Source organism: Aphelocoma coerulescens, chromosome 2 (assembly GCF_041296385.1).
Source record: "Aphelocoma coerulescens isolate FSJ_1873_10779 chromosome 2, UR_Acoe_1.0, whole genome shotgun sequence".
NCBI lineage: Eukaryota > Metazoa > Chordata > Aves > Passeriformes > Corvidae > Aphelocoma > Aphelocoma coerulescens.
The window spans coordinates 307144-326361 of NC_091015.1; the positions used below are offsets into that span (position 1 = coordinate 307144).

A 19218-nucleotide genomic window follows, 5' to 3' on the forward strand; every position below is an offset into this window, starting at 1 on the left:
CTGAGGCTTAGGGCACTCCAATACCACACATCTGAGGAGACTGGGGACAGACTGAGGGCCTGGGAACATTCACAAGAGCTGCAGCAACTTGTTCTTCTCCTTGCAGCCCCCTCAACCACCCTGTGCCCCCCAGCCACTGCCTGTCTGTCTGTCCTGTGGCAGTACATCCTGGGCAGAGGTGCTGGGCCTGTGTCACAGGTGTGTCTGTCCGTGGCTGCTGCCGCAGCAGCAAACTGTGCTCAAGAGGGAATAGGGAAGAAGCCATTAGCCCCACAGTGGGGAGGCGACAGAGATGGATGGGGTGGCAGCTGCATGCCTGAGCCAAGCAGCGAGAAGTATCAGAGCTGCACCGACGGCAGCTCAGCTTGGCAGGCTTCGCACAGGCACCTCATCTCCATTACCCAACACCTAGCAGCCAGGAAAATTATTCCACACCCAAATGGCACCATCAGATATAGCTGCAAAGAGCTCTCTGCCTGCTCCTCATCCGGCTGCAGCATAGGCCCCACTTTAATGGACTGAGCAGGTAAACAGGCGAGAACTGTAGCTCCTCAGTGTAATCCTGCACAGAGCATGTTTCTACCAGCCTAGCACTGAACATACAGCCTGCAGGAGAGAGAATCTCCTCCAGACCCTGGTAAAAACCAGGTCTGCTGAAAATGCTGCCTTGGAGGTGGCCAACACTGAACTCCTGCACGGGACAGAGCCCAGAACTTCCATCTGCTACTCCAAACTCCTCCCCAGCGCCTCTCTCCCATGATGGCTGCTGTAAGAGCACCTGCAGCAGCAGCCACAGCATGAAGGACACGCTCTGTCCCACCCTGCTCCTCCACTCAGCCCAGTACTCACGTGCAGGCTGGGGTGGTAGGTAAGGACCCCATTGTCACACAGCGTCACGTACTTCTTCTTCCACTCCTTATTGAGGGACTTGCCGCTGCGTTTGAGGAGAATGCCCTAAAAGAGAGGAGTCAAGAGTCTCAGACGGTGTTTGGTCCAGGCACCTCACACTCTGCTCCAGCACTGCCCCTTGGAGACTGGTCTTTGAGAAGAAACGATGAGCAGACTCAAGAAAACATCTTCTAGGTCTGCTTTCCCACAGCATTTCCCTGGGCTGCACCCTTTCCTCACCAACCCCTCAGTCCCCACAGACAGCCCCCTCCCTTTCAGGGATAAGGATCTCCACAAGTCAATGCCAATGTCCAGGTCCTCTGAGGGACCCATCATATCCCCTGGTGTCCCAAACCACTCCCTCTGAGAAATGCCGAAGGGCAGCGCCCACACAGGGCAGGAGCCAACCTCACTACCACAGACACAGATTGCTCCCACACCTTCTCCCACCACCCAAAGCACAGAGGCATAGTCAAGGCAGGGAAAACTGAGGACAAGCAGGGGCCGATTGAGAAACCACACTCCAAATACAGGTCTCCCAAGAGATGCACATTTTCTCGCCTGCTTGTGATCCTGAGAGCTGTCAAACAGAGTAGGGACACATTGCAGGAAGGAGTGCAGGTCCTGGGCAGTTGAGTTAGGGTCATCCCCTTTTCTCATCAGGATTTTACATGAGACCCACCCTGTTGTCTCTGGTACAACATGCTCCCAGGGCCAGGAAATGATTGCACTCGCATGTGCTGCACTCCCTCTTCCCAGGGTAACCCAGAACTAACTCCATTGATCTGAACCAAGGCTCAGAGCACAGACCTTCCTCATCCTCTCCCCATCCATTTCTGCCTCCTCAGGAAATCTGCCTCCAGCAGCAATTCATCATGTACCAGGTAAGGACAGAAGTGGAGAGGGAGAAGGAAGCTGGGGCAAGACACCAGGTGCAAGAGCTCTGGAGCAGGGAGAGGACATCAAGCATTCTGTCGGCAGAGAGGGAAGGACAGCGTGGGGGGACAAAAGTAGGAATGAGTCTGGGAAAAAGCTGGATCTACCAACTGTCGGGCCTGGGCCCTCTGAAAGTGCTGTCTGGACAGACACCCAGACTGCCTGTTCCTAACGTGGCAAAAATCTGGGCCCCAGGCCAGCCCCTCCTCAAAAACCTGGGCAGAAAGTCTCAGCCCTGCCAGCCTCGGCATATTTGGGGGCCCCATCCCAGTGCCTGGAGACTGAGCTGCTGTGCCTGCATGGTGCAAAGGCCCAACACAAAGTGGTGGGGCTTGGCACATGCAGGGGGACAACGCTGCCAGACATGACCATGAAATCAGCAATAAATGGTGCAGGAACAGGCAGAAGTTCCCCGTGACCACTCCAGCTCGGTGCTCAGGCAGCAAACAGCGGGAAAAGGATTTGCCTCCTGCACGTGCAGGGACGAGGCAGTGAAACAGAGTGGCTAGGGCAAAGCTGTGTGTGGGCAGGATCAGATCCCTCCCTTGTCAGGATCGAATCCCTTGCCAGGATCTGATACCTTGCCGTCAAGAGCTCAAAGGAAATGAGCTGAAGAACTCACTCAGTAGTAGTCAGAAGGTGCTGATGGGAACATGGCACAGAATGTGGCAGCTGACCGACAGCTCCTGCTCTGCCAAGTTCTGCCAGGGGACAAGCAACGACCCTTGGAATCATGGCTGGATGCTCAGACCAAGCAAATCTATGGAAAAGCTATGGCAAAGAGTGATCAGCGAAGAACGAGAGGAGAGCAGCCAGTGTCAGCCAGTGCAAACAGGACATTAGAGAAGCCTGGTTCTACCTTGGGTAAAACACAGTATCTGATGGCAGGAGTGACTGTGCTGAAAAATGTTTTTAGCTTTCTGTCAGGTCTTTAACTGAGCAGCAATGCCCTTAAACACCAGCTGTACAAAGTCCATAGAGCCAGTAATGGATGGAATGAGAACTAGTCAAGTGCAAGCTCGCAAAATATATCCATATCTGAGAACGAGTGTGGTTACAAATGGCAAACCTGTGTCCAACAGAAGGACTTACAGAGGTCCAGCCAACCTGCATCTGACTCAGACTAGTTCATCAATGTCTTGCTCAAATGAACTCCAAGAAAACATAAAACCAGAAAGCCTAAAAGTAATGTGGCAACTGTGTGGTGTAAGTAAGTGCAGTGACTGGTCCTTAACCATAAATGCTTCCTCACTGGGCAAACTGAGCTGCTGAGGACAGCAGGCACAGTCCTGCTCAGGGGCCAGGTGACAGGACCCTGCAGTGGGCTGTCAGGGCTGGTCCTGCACAGGGAGTGGGTGGGAGCAGCCCATGTGTGAGCTCTTGGGCTGATGTGCCATCACTGAGCAGTTCCCAAGCTCCCAGTCCTCTGTGGGAAAGGTGCCTCAGTCTGGCAGCACTTGTGGGGTGAGACAGGGCAGACAGAGTAAACTCCCATCTGTGATGCTGTCACAGCAACGCAGAGCTGGAGGAGTGCTGGGAGGTCACCTCGCCCCTCCCTCCCTGGACAGGCTCAGCTGTACCATGTCACTCCAACCTCTTCACAAAACCTGCAGTGATGGACAATGGTCCTCCCTGCTGGAGATGGGATCCTGATGCCCCTGCACCTCCCAGATGAGGTGGCAGCCATGCTGTGCCAGGGGCAGGACATCTGCCTGGTCCTGTGTGCCGTCCTCCCACATGCAGCTAGCAGTACTCGCATTTCCTCAGCACCCTGACTCTGGACCTACCCAAAATTGTCCTAACACCACAGCTGGGCCACGTATTTCCCACACCCTGTATGAAAATGATTGTTCCTCCTCCCATACAAAGCCAGTTTAACATCCACCAGCTCACCCAGGTAACTGGTGAAATCTCTGTAATTTAGTACATCTGTTTGGTATCTTTCAAAACAAATCTGCTCTAGACCACGCTGAGGTTACAGATCCAACTCAAAGTAACTGTGTGGAATTCTCTGGCTTCTGAGTGTGACCACTCCTTCTGGACACAGTGATTTCTTCTGGGCATGAAGATTCCTCCTGGGCATGTAATGATCCCTGCTGGGCATGATGATCCCTCTTCTGGCTTTAAACCTGGCTCAGTTCCACAGCCTGACCTGCCCACACATCCTGCAGAACAGCTCCTCTCCTCGATGTGTCTTCAACCTGATGCACCTTGATGCTATGAAACACCTACTCCAGCACTCCCAGCCTGCCCCAAACACATGCTGCCTGCAGAGAACAGTTTGGTTGCAGTTAGGTCAGCCTCAAACCTGCAACTTGGCAAACTGAAGCACAACCAAACTCCAAGCTGGAAAGGAGGACCCAGAACTTCAGCCCCTTTTTGCAGGCCAGAAGGAAAAGGAGTCCAAAAGCGGGAACAACCCATGGCTGAGGCCGTGGTCCACCCATGCTCCTGTGCCCACTCCCCATGAGCCTCCCAGCCAGGCTCCTTGCAGCTCCGAGACCCCTGTGCTGGCACACACAGGTGCTCCTCAACCTCCCTCTGCACCGTGTGGGAAGACTTACAGGAAATAACTCTTCCACAAGTTTCTTCCCATGTCACACACAAAGGGAAGGAGGTGACAGAGACAAATGGCAGAAGAGCCCGACCCTCTTCCTCTCCCCACTCTTTATCCCCTTCCCGGCATTCCGTGGGCCATGCCCGGCTCTGTGCTGCGCTGGGCTGTGCTGGTGCACAGTAAAAGCAGCAGCAGCAATATGCAGCGTAATGAAGCAGGGAGCAGCGATGGCCCCCAGAGGACTCGTTTACTCCACAAATCTCCCTTCCACTCACTTTTTGCTAAGAATTTTAACACCAAACTTAATTGTGAAGTCGCGTATTGATTGGAAAATGCAAATGGCAATTTAAATGTAATCTAAGCTCCCAGCATGATCCCAGCTCCCAAGGAGGAGGAGTCACCCGCCTTGGGCCCTGCTGGAGTGCACGGCCCGAGCAGAGCCAGGCCAGGGGCCAGGGGACCCCCAGGCTGCCAGCGCACTCCATGGGGCCTTGCCAGAAAGATCTGGTGGATGTGCAATTAGGAGCTCATTCCTGGTAACAAACAGCTGAGGAAGCTTCGTCTCCCGGCCTAATTAACCCACTTCTCAGAGACAAGCATCCAGCTATGAGGGAACTCTTCCAGCCTTGAAGGACCATCACCGAAAGGACACTGTGGGACCCTGAGTCCCTGGCACAGAGCAGCCCTGGCAGAGGCTGGAGGGTGCGTAGGTGCTGTCCTAGGTGTGGGGGGCCCCAACACCCACAGTCTCACCTATCCCCTTGGGGAGCTCCATCTTTTCCAGATGTGCATGAGGGAGACAGATCAGGTCACCCAGAGGTGCTGTGCTGGAGAAGGTGGAGACAAGCAGCAACCAAGCACCCTATAGTAGCAACATGCATTGCTCCTCAGCCAAGTCTCCTCAATATTTCTCCTTTCTGCAGCACCCAGCCCAGCCTCCTGTTTCCTGGCTCCATGCAAAGCCCAGGCCTCGCATGCTGAGGAGGGCTGCCAGTGCTTCCCAAAGCTTGTTGTGTCCTCACAGAGACCAGGAAAGGACCATGGATCACAGTCATGACACATGGGTGTCACGGGGGAGCCTGCTGCCTCATAGCACTCGCTGCCTTCAGCCGTCGGTTGGCAATCTAAGCACAGACCAGCCTCGTTATTTCAAGCAGAGGAACCCAAATGCTTCTGAGGCAAGCTGCCAGCAGCCCCAGCACCAAACACGCCAGCCCAGCAGTGCTCATGCCAAGGGAAGGGAACAGTGCAATGCTGGCCACAAACCCAGGCAGGAGATCCTGCCACATTTGCCACTCACAGCTCCAAACCCACCAGCTTCTCTGCTCTTATGGCTGGGCAGGACCACTGGGCAGTCTAACTAAAGGCCCCGCTCTCCCACTGCCCTGCAGAGACAGCAAGCAATGAGACCTCCACCATCTTCCAGAAGGGGCAGGTCCATACCAGAGACAAGAGTGACCGTCCCCTGTCCTGAATCTTTGTGATACAGAGCTATAAATCCTGGCAGCTCCTCTCCCCATTGGTGGTACCAAGCCATCACTCCTTGTGGCATAGGGCCATGGCACCAATGTGCCAAACTGCAGCGCTAACCTCACTCTGGACCCCCTGACAATCCCTTCTCCACAAGCCACATGTGGCTATCTGCTGGCATAAGCTAGTGTCCACCTGTCCAACACCACTTCCCCCCATGTATGTTCCTGTAAGAACACTGCCGGAATCTCTGTGAAATCACTTCTTGCTACTCTGGCTACAGGAGGTGCCAGTCCTGAAGCCAGCATAGATCTGGGTCTCCCATGGAAACTCTTTGCTCCAGGCTCTCCTTGTGAGCTGCTGTGCCATGAACTGGTCCCTCCACTTAGTCCTGAACCAGGCAGCAGTTTGGCGTCTCCTCCTCCTTGCAAAGCCCAGAAAGGATGCACAGGTTGCGTTTGCAGACCTGGGCCTCCATTGGTCCCAGTTCTCCCCATTTCACACAGGAACAGCACTGCCCTGCCTACAGCACGGAATGACTTAATCCCACTAAACCAACACAGCCTCTGGCAGATCAGGCAAGGACGGGCCCTGTCAGCAGCATGGAGACACAGAAGCAGGTAAAGCAATCATCCTGCCCTGCCGAGTGGAGGGAGATGCTGGAAAAAGGAACCCAAAGGTCCAGGCACGAAAGGCTGTCAGGGAGGGAAGGGAAGGAGGAAGGGGGAGCAGGGGTCCTCCCAGGACCAGCCCTCTGGCAGGCAGCAGCAGATTCTGGGGAATCGAGTCAGGTCTCACTGAGGGCTCCAGCTGCTCTACTCGCAGCCTCCTCTATCTCACCACAGAACAGCCACCCGCCACTTCCCCTGCTGCCCGGGTTGGACTGACCCCAAACCAGAGCACATGGGCACTGCCACTGCAAACCAGCGACCCACCGCAATCAGCAACTCACCTCAGGCCAATGACCCCCCGCACACCAACAATGACCCACCACAAACAGCGGCCCACTGCACACCAACAGGCCCTGTGCTGCAGAGAGCAGGGCATGGCCCAGCACGCAGCTGGGCTGCCTCTTCCTGCTGGGGCTGTGCCAAACTCGGGCACCTCAGAAGCAGAGCCCCCATGTGGGAGATCCCACAGCCCCCACCCTGGCATTGCTTCTCCTGTCACTGCTCCCTCTGGCCCCAGAGCCGATCCTCCCAACGCTGCCTTCCCAGCACCACCCTCCTTTCACAGCACATCCCCCTGCCTGGGGCACCAACGGCCCTGCACAAACCTGCCACAGGATTACTCCATGGGCGGGGAAGGGCAGGAGCTCTGGCAGCTCCAGCAGTGAGCAGGGTCTCTCTCTTCTGACCCACCACTCCACTCCTCAGCTAGCCTGGCCTCACACTGAGTCCTTCCCCATGGAATCTCAGCATGGAATGGTACCAGGCAGTCAGAACCTGGTGGGGACGTAGACTCTACTCTCCTGCCTCACGTCCCAGCGCTCCTGCAATGCAGAGACACAACTGGGTCTGTGCAGCTCAGCCCTGGCAGCACTGGGGGCACATGGAGCACAGAGAGGCCAGCAGGGACTGTCGGGGGAAAATGGATCCACAACGGGGGCACGACATGCAAGGCAGGAGCACAACCGGGTACTGCCACGCAGCGTATGGATCAGTCTTTCCTGTAATGCAAGGAAATCCTGGTGGAAACACCATCCAGCCAATCCACACCGCTTGGATATCATCCGTCGCTGCTTGCCAGTGACGGACACAAGGGCAGGCAACACTCTGGGTCGGCTCCAGGCAGTTCAAGCTTCCCTGGAAGCCAGGAGGCAGGAGCAGAACATGCTGTTGCTGGAGGAAGCAGTGCCTCCCTTAGATTCCCAACAGCTCACAGTGTGGGCACTGTGCTCACAGCTTTCTGCAGTAGCCCATGAGGAGAGGAACCCCCTTCCTGTCCTGCCAGGAGCAGGAATAGGAGTGGAAAGGAAGGGGAGAGGAGAGAAGCAGGAAAGGAGCAGAGAGAGGCTGCGGCAGGGGCTGCAGCGGGCATGGGGCACGGATGCCATCTGCTGGAACCGCTCTGCAGCCGCCGCCGCAGCTCCACAGCAGTGCCCTGCCACAGCCCCCAGCAGCCCCCGCTGCAGCCTCCCCAGCAGCCCCCCACCCACACATGGCATGGGGTCCACACCAGCACCCCCAGCACCATGCTGGCTGCTGGACCCGGCAGTCCCCCAGGGCAGAGGGGCACCAAGCAGCCCCCAGTGGGCCCGCGCTGCGAGCAGAGGCGCCCCAGCCCACACTCCCTGGACCCTGCTCTCGCAGCGGGGCGAAGGGGGAGCATCGAACCTGCTTCATGGGAATGGCCCGCCCGCTGCCAATACTGTCCGCTTTACACTCCGGCACCTTCTTGTCGCGCTCCGGGTCCGCGCCCTTCCGAGACTGGAAGAGAAGAGACACAGTTGCGTTAGAGCTGGGCACAGGAGACCAAAACGCATGGTCCCCTGTCCCCAGCAGGCTCCAGACCAGACCACTCTGCTCTCCCCCAGGCCAGCTCTCCCAGCGCACAGAGCAGCTGGGCCCTCACCCAGCCCCTCTAGGGACACTTGGGACACTCCAGCCCAGCCCCCCAGCAAGTTCTCCTCTCCCCCCACTGCAAGCAGAGCTGTCCTCCTCCTGGCAGAGCGGGGCTATGTGGCCCCCCCCTCCCGTGGGGCACACAGGACATGGCGACAGACAGAAATGGCATGGGATGCAGGTGGAGCATGGATGGAAGCAGGAGAGGCTCAGGCAGTGAAGGAACTCACACCTCTACTAATCCAACATATTTATTCTGGTAACACACTTGCACCATACAAAGTAGCACAGGTCACCGGGCAGAGATACCAGCCCCTTACAAAAGAGCATGGACAATAAATATCTACCACATGTCTAGAGCGGCGAGAGCGGGACCCACCAGCGCCCAAGGGCCGCGGGGAGAGCAAACTCTGATAAATACAATATGAAATTTACAGTCTGTTGAGCAGAACTCATTCAAAGTGCTTAGGACAGAGGGAAATACCAAGTCATACATGGCATGGAGCACAACCAATACATTCAGAATCACAACAATGGCAGGAGGCAGCAGCAGCGTCTCTCTGGAGCGTCCTACACACCCCCTCAGTCCAGGAGGGCCCCGTGTGCTTTGGATCAGAAAGGGATACGAGCCCCGCGCGCCTGGGACACCAATTCACCGGCTTTTGGGCCCAGAACCAAACAAAGAGATCAAAAGAGAAGAAAACTAAAGAGACACAGATGGCTGCTCGGCTGCGAGGAGAAGAGGAGAAGGAGCAGGAGTCCATGCAGGCTGCAGAGGTGCAGGAGGGAAGAAGGAGCGGAGCGCTAGCGGCAGGCGCTGCAGCGGCTCCCGCAGGCAGCAGCAAAGCGTCTTTTGGCCCATCCAGCTCCATGCGCGGCTGTCGCCCGGTCCCGGTGGGTCTGCAGGTCTTCCTGTCCCAGGAGGGTCGTCCGCCTGGCATCCCCGAGAAAGGGCAGTGCCTAGACAGCATCCAGCAGGCCCAGAAATGTCCCAGCTTAAAGTGCAGGTGCAGGCCGTCTCAGCGCTTCCTAGACTTTACATTGGGGGGATTTAAAGGACTCCTGCGTGTCTCCGAGGGGGGGACCCATGCTGGCTGGAGGGCGGGCGAGCCTCTAATCTTAGATCAATCCCAGTGCCCATCCCTTATCCGGCCCTGGAGAGGCAATGAAAAGTGAGAGAATTTGTACAGAGGTGCCGTGTGTAACCACCTGGATCTTCTAATTTGGAAGGAGTTGGAAAGGCCTTTTTGTTGATGAAAAGTTGGAAACAGTGGCACATATCTGCAAATATCGAAAGAATAAAGAGTTTGGCAAGTTATACTCAGAACACGGACATGAGTCTGTCAGTGATGGGCGCCAGCGGACAGCACGGACAGGCCACGGAGTGGGCGCCGGCGGCAGCAGCAGTTGGGGCTGGGGCTGGGGGTCAGGAGTGGGTGAGCGCCTCAAGGCGCAGGTGGGCGCAGAGCTTGTCACCACCTGGAGCTCTGGGGCACGCAGACCCCCTGGGGGGGTGCGAGCCAGTGGGGAGTGGGAGGGGAGCAGGAGAGGAGCCAGAGCAGGAGAGAGGAGGAGGAGAGGAGGAGAGGAAGAGGAGTAGAAGAGGAGAGGAGGAGGAAGAGAAGGAGAAGGAAGAGAAGGAGGAGGAGAACAGGGAGGACGAGGAGGAAAGGAGAAGGAGGAGAGGAGAAGAGGAGGAAAGGAGTCAGGCATAGCTCGGGACTGGGGCTGCAGCAGCTCCCAGAGCTGGGCCGAGCACTGCACCTCGGAGAGGCCTGCGCCCACCTGGGGACCCCACAAGGACGAGGGCTGCTGGCTACACCTGCGCTGCCTGCCTGGGAAAAGCTAGTGGCAGAAAACAGCCTGCCCTTTCCTTCCCTTCCCACCCTTCCTGGTCCTGTCCCACTGCGGGAGGTGTCGGGAGCTGCTGCTGCTGCCACGACCAGATGAGTGAAGACGTCAACGTGAGCCATGGATGTGCACCAGCACACGAGCAAGCAGGTGAGGTGAGCCCCAGCCCCACGGCGAGTGAGCACGCGCCGGCTGAGCACAGGTGAGCCCGCGGCACAGAGCAAGCGTGAGCCCAGGATGAGTGAGCATGTGAGAGTCCTACACGCATGATGACGTCCACAGCGAACAAGCGTAAGCCCCGCAGCAAGCCGCCCTCCTCCTCCCCCAAGCGTGTGCCCACCCCAAGTGAGCAAGCATGGGGCTCCAGAGAGCGTGAACATGAGCCAGCGGCGAGTCCAGACGCATCGGCGCGCAGCGAGCAGGATGGTGGTAGCACAGCGCGAGCGCCCGCACCGGGGCATGGCAGCAAGCACGAGCGACAGAACGGCGGGGCTGGGGGGCCAGCATCCGCCAGCGCTGCGTGCAGTGCGGGCACAGCCATGGCAACGGGAGAGCTAGAGGGCATTCGAGAAGGGCTGAGCACCCACAGGGGAAGGCAGTGAGGGAGCAACCATGCGTTGGGAGTGGGGACCTGCTGCAAGGGGCAGTGTGTGCTGGCAGGAGGGGGTGGGGAGCACAGGCCACCCACCCACAGCACACAGGGTGAGTGTGGGCCTGGGGCGTGCACAGAGAGCTGGGGGTGCATGAGATGCAACCGGGAGGAAGGCACAGAGTATTTGGGAGGTCAGCGCAGAAGCTTCCAGGATGTCAGAAGGCAAGGAGATGGGCACATTCCCAGCACAAGGAGTGGGGAATCTGGGATGCCAATGGTGCAGTGAGAGGAATGGGGCATAGGACACTGAACTTGTGTGGTCTGGGCTCAGAGCTGGTCACAAGGCTGACACGGTGCAACAGGTACGAGGGCTTTGTGGTGGCTGGTTCCACAAACAGCAGACACATTGTGCTGAGCAATGGTTGGCTGGAAAGCACATTGAGATGGGGAGAGGAGCAAGGCCGGAGCCTGCACACGTACACAGGGAACAGAGGCTATGCCTACACTAGACATGGGACTGGGACACGTGTGTGCTCACAGTGAGGGGACACTCATGGCTGTGCTCAGAGCAAGGCTGAGTGTGAGGGCAGGACTGTGCACACTGCGTGGACGGCGTGTGCATGGTGTGAGAGCGTGCAGAGAGGCAGGCTGCAAGGCAACCAGCACAGCTGAGAGCTGCAAATGTACCCTGCTCCACCTAGGGCCCACAGCTTCGCTGCCTCCCCTCTGTCTTCCCTCCCTCCACACCCATAGCAGCTCCCACGTGCGCTGCTCAAGTCACGCAGAAGCAGGATTCAGGAATGGGAGTGGGGCCCCATGCCAGGTGCTGAGCTCTGCACAGCACCACTGGGCACAGCATCACCGGCACCAAACAGGAGGCCCAGTGACCAGGGGCTTCGTGCCACGCTCGGGGTATGCAGCCCCAAGGAGAAGATGAGCAGAGTCACTGGTGCTGTGCACGCACAGCTGCACTCCCCGTAAGGAGCAGGAGCTCACACGCACTACACACCCACATGAGTGCACCCTTGCACACTCCTACGTGTGCGAGGAATGTCCTGCTCCCAGATGCTCCCCCATGCACGCACACTCTGCCTGAAGCAGCCCGCACCACCACGGTCCCTGCACACACAGAAGGTCCCTCCCACACACACACACACACTCCTGCATCCCCAGCCCTCCTGCCAGCACAGCATGGGTTGCCGTGCGGGACAGCCCATGGGGTCAGGCTGCCATAACCCACTCGTTTCCCCTCTCCACTGCTGAAAACCCACCCCAAAGCTCCTGGGCTCCCTGTGCCACTTACCGTGAAGATGTTGGAGCGCCGCTTGGACTGCTTGCGGATGGGGGTGGGCGTGTTGGAGGCAGCGATGGTCTCAATCCGCAGCTCCCGCTGGCTGATGCTTGGGGTGGAGGGCACAGAGGAGGAGTAGTCACTGAAGGCTCCTCCACCGTTGGTGGCCTGGAGGAGGCGACAAATGGTCAGAGAGGTCAGAGACAGGCTACCTGGGGGCACGACTGCAGGAGCACCACCTGCCCCACGTGGCCTCATGCCAGGGCAGGGAGTGCTGCACAGGACTGGGATAGGGTGACATCCAAAAAATCATGGAATCGTTTCAGTTGGAAGGGACCTTAAAGACCATTTAGTTCCAACCCCCCACCATGGGCAGGGTCAACTTCCACTAGACCAGATTGTTCCAAGCCCCATTCAACCTGGCCTTGAACACTTCCAGGGATGGAGAGCTCACAACCTCTCAGAGAGACATCTAATGCCAGGCACTGCTCCTGCTCAACAGAGGGGCTTGGGAAGCCTTTCCTCTCTTTCTACTCTAGTTTTTTCACATGTTCAAGTTCTGAAATCAAAGAGAAGGGCAGCAAATGGCCAGAGAAACCCAGCTGAAGCCCTTCCAAACAGGTGTGGTACAAGACCTGGGGCAGCAGGGTCCCACACAGCTGTGCCCAGCCGAGGGGCATAGCTAGGGCACCTCCGCCTGCTCCCAGAACACAGGACCAGGGTCACTCTCCTTGGGCAGTCATTCCCTTCGTCTCCACTGAGCCTATCAGACATGAGGCTGCGAGGCAGCCCAGAGCCCGCACAGCTCCAAGTCCCACTCATCCATCCATGAGGACAGCCGAGATGCCAGTGGGGATGCGTGTCCCCAGGCCAGCCTTCACCTTTCCCATGTCCTGAAGCACAGTGCCACACCCCAAGCTCAAGCTCTGTGTGAAACCCATCTCTGCTGCTGGTTTGGAGGTCTATCTGAGCAGACCCTGAGGCTGGCACACTCCACAGCCATGGCTGCGGTGGCCTATGCCTGGGAACACAAGGGGCTTCACTATCACCTCACTGGACTTCACGGCAAGAGGAAGATCCAACTGCGCAGCCACGCACCCACGTCACCAACACATCTGTCCCAGACAAGGCTGCTCACTCCCACCCTGGCCATGCCAGCAATGTGGGCAGCCACTGGACAGGGGCTTAGGGACATGCCAGAAACAACACCTGCATGGAATCATTTCAGATCTGCAGCCCAGGACATCTCACTATGACACGGCACGTAGCAGCCTGAGCTCACTGGCAGTTCTGGAACAGGATTTCAGAAACACATGGAGGAGCTGCCCCTAGAAGGGCAGGTGAGCTCCAGCATCCCAGAAGGGGCAGCCCACCTTCTCCCAGCTCTATGCTCGCAGAGTGGTGGCATCAGCAGCCCAGTGACTTCCTCCATCCTGCCTACACTCTGAGCAGGAGTGGAGCCCACACAGGGTGATGATCTGCTGGAGGGGCTCTGCGAGAGACCCCCCCCCACCCCCAGTGGGATCAGAACCTTATTCTGAGACAAGCAGCTCAGGAATGTTGGAAGCGTGAAAGGGGCTGCACAGGCAGAGCAGCAACCATTACCCACAGCCCAGTCTCAGAGAGAGGTGCAACCTTCACCTAAGTCATGGATCCTCTCATCTTTGACAAGAAAAATGGGAGAAGACTCACAATAGGAACTTAAAGAGAGGAAAGAGCCACCCAAACAGCATTTCAGCTTCCTCCTCATGGAGGCAGAGCAAGGACAGGAATTCCATGCTGCGAGCAGGTGGGTGGCTCAGACCATCCTAGCCTGTCTGGAACAGGAACGTTGCTGGAGTCCTGAAACACAGAATGAGAGGGAACCTGGTCTGGCTGTGCTTTTCCACAAGTAGAAGAGGCTGGGAACTCTGTCCAGAGAAGGGGATGTTGCCAGGGAGCTCCTCTGCAGGCTGAGGAACCCTGCGCTGGACAAGAAGGTTCTGCTGCTGAGTCCCAGGGAAGAGGGGACCACCAGGGACACAAAGGGGCAAAGCAACATGTCACCTGCCAGTGACTTCTGAGCCTTCAACAGAGAGAGCTCCTGTGAATCCCAGGTCCAACACCCACACAGGAGTTTCACAGTGTTGTGATGACAGAAGAGCTGCAGGGGAAGAGAACCAGGGCCACTGAGTGCACACATGGGCAGTCTGTGTTTAACTGATTCATCATGGGTGAACTAGGTCAAAGAAAGTGAAATAGTCCAAGTGTTAGGAAGAGAAGGAGGATGCTGCAGCACAGACAACCTGCCACATGGAGCAGTGACCTGGGCATGGCTGCCCAGCTCCCCGTGTCCCTCCAAGATCAGCTCCTGGCCATGCTTGGCACGTCTCGGTGACCCTGGCAGCACATTCATGATGCTGTGACTGTCGGGAGGAGCCAGTTCAGAGGAGGCTGCAGAGTCTGAGCTCCTGCCAAAGCAGCTGGAACAAACCCTGTGGATGCAGGTGATGGACACTAAAGCTTCAAGGAAGAAATTTTGCTACACCCTTTATATTTTACTTGCTCCCTGCAGTCTTGTGTGTCATTTCTGTCTGGCCAGAATAACTTTCCTTAGCCTGTAAGTCTGCCTGGTGCTGGAGCCAAGGTTACTGTCCTTGAGTGACAAAGGACTCTGGCCTTTGAGCCTCCCATGTCGCACAGACAGCCAAACCTCAGGAAGGGCTTTGAGGCTGGAGGATGGCTCACACCAGGCTATGAAGGGAAGCTCCCATGAGTTTGGGGGCAGAGGAGAAAGTCTCTCAAAGATAGAAAGTGGCTCAGACAGGCAATCCTGAGCCGCCACCACTCCGCTGGAGCAGGGACTCCAGAACTTCCGTGGGATCCAGGGACACAGGACAAATCTCAGAGATGTGGCAGAACCCTGACAAGATGACAGCTCTGGTCCAGTACCATGTGTCTGCCATTGGCGGGTACTTTGCTGGTGGACCTGAACAACCACCTGTGGTCACCACTGGAATCTGAGAACACAGTGGGAACTGGAAACTTGGTAAAACACTCGTGGGACAAATCCTTCCCATTAGTGTGTAACTGGTGGAAGAGCATCAGCAGTGCCAGGGGTGCCTGGGAAGGGCAGAATGCAGCTGGAGTTCAGGGGCAGCAATTCCTGCTGTAACAAGGCCTGAGACAGAACAAGTAGTTTGGGAAGGGCTCTGAGTGGAAGAGCACACACAAACAGCAAACACCAACCCGGTGTCTGCGGGAAGAAGGGAGAAGCTGGAGGAGCATATGGACCATGGAATGTGGGCACCCTGAGCTGAGCAGGCAACAGGACACGGGCTTCCCCGGGGAAACGCCAACGCCTGCCGCTGCAGCTCCTGAACTCTGACAGAACGTGCTGCAGCAGGCCAGTGAGCACTGTTACCAGCTCAGGTGAGCTGCCCTTGGGGCTTCATTTCACTTGCAAACTTTGATTTTCCACCTCTTTCATCTGATCTCCCGCTGAAGTCTAGATGAAGGCCCTCCCAGTGCCCCCAAAGAGCCCGTGCAGGAAGGCAGACTAAGGCCATCGAGAAAAGCCATGACATCGGGCAGCCCGGAGCAAGGCGGGGATGGCAGCAGCCCCCAAGGCCCAGGGGGACACCCAGTTCCGTCCACCAGCCTGCCAGGTGCCAGGTACCTGCATGGGGTACCTGTGGTACCTCCTGCCAGCTGCTGGGAACCAGTTTCCTGGCAGGAAGACAAACTTCCATCCCACAGCAAACACAGCAGTGACTCACCCACAGCCTGGGGAACTCCCAAAGGCATCCCAGAGGCCCTGAAGAAAGACTGAGAACTGGGCAGCAAAAGTGAAGAAATCAGGTAGAACAACTCTGCAGGTGTTGCAAGCACCCACTGGCCCAAGAAACTCCCATCCCCTCCCTGCAGGCAAGGGCCAGGAGCTGCCAGGAGGGAGCAACGTAGGAGTCAGGGTCAAGTGAGGAGTGGGATTCCCAAACCCATCCAACCTGCTCACCCAGCAATAGGTGTGGGCAAGATACAGAAAGGAGAGCCCAAGGCAGCAGGCAAGAGCTTTCCCTGGAGCTGCTGGGTTCTGGGGAATACCAGGTGCCTGCTCCAGGGGGTGCAGATCCACACCCCTCAAGTTGCTGGGAAGGCCAAAGGGACAGATCTGTGTCCCCAGGAGGACTCCAGGGCTGGCCCTGGCTCCTGCCATTGCAAAGAACCAGGTTGAAGCTGAACACAATACCCAGGGTCAGGGACCCGCCGAGCACATCTAGTGACTCGTGAGAGCTTGTGGAAAACCCTCACCAGGGTTGACCTGCTCCTACAGCTCCCTTTCCCTCCCCACGGATGGAGCAACGTCCTCCAGGCTCCAGGCACCACTGCGGAATAAGAGAAAAAAACCCCAAACTCCCAAAGGCAGAAATGAAACCAGGGCCTTTGGCTGGTTCCCAAGAGGATCATCCACTGTGCAAGGAGACCAGGACACATCCACAGCAGCCCTGTCCCAGGAGAAGGGAATCCTCTAGACAGAGGGGTAACAAAATCACCAGGGTCCTCTGGAGTCCCTCCACTCCCAGTAACCACACTGGACTGGTCCGACTGACAGACCAGACAAGCAGTGGCCATTTCCAAAAATGTTAGTTTGGTTCAGCCAGTAGTGTCAAGCTACTTCCAGAAGAGCTGTGCCCAGAACAAGAAAAGGGGCAGGGCTGGCTCCCAGCTCCTACCTACCATAAGAAGCCCTTTGTGGGGGACCCCTTGTTCCCATTCCAAGAAAAGTGCTTTCTCCACTGGCAGCTCCAGAGGACAGAGCTGCTGCTGCAGACCAGGCCCAGATCAGTACTGCCAATTCCAATGCCAGGGGCTCCTCCTGCCCCCAAATGCCAGTCCCATTGTTCCAGGGACTCCTCCTGCCCTCCCAGGCAGTACTGGAAGGGAAGGAGATCCTTCTGTCCCGAGTGTGTGTCTCACCTGTGCACACTGATGCCTGCGGCAAAAGGCAAACAAAAACTCCTAATTGTGTTTTTTGTCTGGCTTCTCTCCACCTCATCTCCATGTTAAGTCCTGTGTTCCTAAACTCTTCCTTGAGAGCTTTTTTCCTGTTTTCCCTGTGCCAGTTACTGCTCTTTGACTTGCAAAAGCAAATGAGAAACCATGGTGAGAGCCCCAGGCCCTCAGGTATGACAGAGCTCAGCTCTGCTCCACCAACACCTTGTCACTCTCCCATTGGTCCTTCCTGGCAGGGCGAGCCTGTCCACCCCCTTCCAGAGCCGCCCCACCACGTATCACTGTGCCAGGGGCAGGGGACACCAGGGCACTGCTCCCCAATACCCAGCTGGGCATTGTGCCCTCCCACATGGGCAGCCTGAGCACACACCCGAGTGTGTGGGCTGCTCTGCACAGTTCCCTGTCAGAACCATCAGTTACAGGTGAATTTGTTTCCCAAAGCCAGTTGGATTTTCCCTGAGGACAGTGGGGAGCAGTTCCAGAACCTCACTTCCGAGCCCATGCAAGAACAGGGAAATACTTCACGGCATTTTAGGATCACTCACCATTGCTTCACTATTTTTAGAAGTGTCCTTAGTAATGGGGGAGAGACGTGCAAACACCAGGGCAAAGATCACTGCACGGGTCACTGGCACCAAGAGGGTTTGTGATGGGGCCACATGAGACCCAGGGAACACAAATTGACTTTGATCACCCTTGTGGGGCCCAGGTTTGCTGAGGGCAGGAGGGACATGGCATTGGACAGGCACAGAGCAGGGCTGGGGAGGGGGCACAGGCCATCAAGCCGCAATCCCTGTGAGCTGCACACTGCATTACTTCCCTTCACAGCTCTGCTTCCCACCACAGCTCCCTACGTCCCTCCAGCCAAGCCAGGAGCACAGCAAGGTACAGAGAGCAAAGGTCTGTCCCCAGGCAGGCAGCCAAAATTCACCTCTACACAGACCCCGTCTGCAAGCCGTGCTGAGAGGTGCTCTGTGGGAAGGAGAGGAGAGGAAAGCAGGGATGGCTCTGAGCAAACACCTCACAAAGCTCATGGCATGCAGTTAGAAAATTCTTCCAAAATTTGCTTCCCTGTAGCCAATCCTAAGTCCACCCCTTTGGTTCTAGTGCTGCCTTTCCTTAAGGAGCTCTTTCACATCACAGCTGTATATTTTAGGTCAGGTTTGGTCTATCTCTGCACTCATTCCTCAGCTAAATCAGTCAAGTGCTTACTTTCCTCCTGTGTTGGGGTCTCTTCCCTCCCACGAATTTTTGCTACTCTGCAGGTTCCATGCACAGTCACACGAGCGACTGGATTCAGACTGGGGGACATGGGGAGTCTGGCAACCCCATCCCTCGCACAGGGAAAATATTTTCAGCCTCACTGCCCAGCACAGCCAGCGCCAACGGCACGTATTTATTGGGACTCTTCCCATACTTTGGACATGGAAGAAAACACCAAACAAGTGTCCAGTTCCCTTGAGAAATGCTGACCTTGGCCATCAGCCTCTTGCTTCCCTTCCAGCACAGGTGGCCTCTCCTTCCCAGCCAGGCTCATACTGTACACAGTTTGCTAACAAAACCCTCAAATTACCAGAGACATTCAAATCTGTATTTCCCTGGGACTTTGCTCTCCACCTTGGATGTCCTCCCATTGAACCTGTCCCCAGCTTTCTGGACACAAGCATACTCTGACAGAACCTGGCTTTGCAACCTTCCCCAGCAGCCCATCCACCTGCACACAGACTTCACCTGAACCTGCTGGTGTCCAGGTGACCTGGAGCACCAGGAAGCTGGCACAGGTCTCTGCAAAAACCTGCACCCACCTACTTGCAATCCAGCTTTAGAAGCCTCTACAACCAGGTATAAACTTCACGGGGATATTTGAAAATTCCCCATGTAATGGTCCAGCTGGTGGCTGCAGATATGGCTCAGGTCTGTGCAGGGACAGGCTCCCGTGGTGGGGGACCAGAAGTCCTCCCAGCGCTGGGAGGTTCTGATACATCCAGAGTTTCAAACACAATCCCTTTATGGAAAACCCATCAGCTACACATGCTGTCCCTCAGCCACAGGCAGATTTCCTGCAGTCCGGGTCACA

At 56.8% G+C, this 19218-nt stretch overlaps 1 protein-coding gene across 3 annotated transcripts in view; it reads right to left on the reverse strand.

The window, feature by feature from the left end:
* The window catches only part of AGAP3 (ArfGAP with GTPase domain, ankyrin repeat and PH domain 3), a 110551-nt gene that overhangs the window by 39911 nt on the left and 51422 nt on the right, over positions 1-19218 (reverse strand). For 2 of the 3 annotated variants that reach the window (XM_069006107.1, XM_069006106.1), the window contains exons 8-10: positions 12162-12317; positions 8188-8280; positions 850-954 (exon numbers count right to left, since the gene is read on the reverse strand). In XM_069006107.1, the coding sequence (XP_068862208.1) occupies positions 850-954; positions 8188-8280; positions 12162-12317 (354 nt within the window). Of the gene's footprint in view, positions 1-849; positions 955-8187; positions 8281-9575; positions 9697-12161; positions 12318-19218 lie in introns of those variants that run through there. The other variant, XM_069006108.1, reaches the window with a different exon arrangement.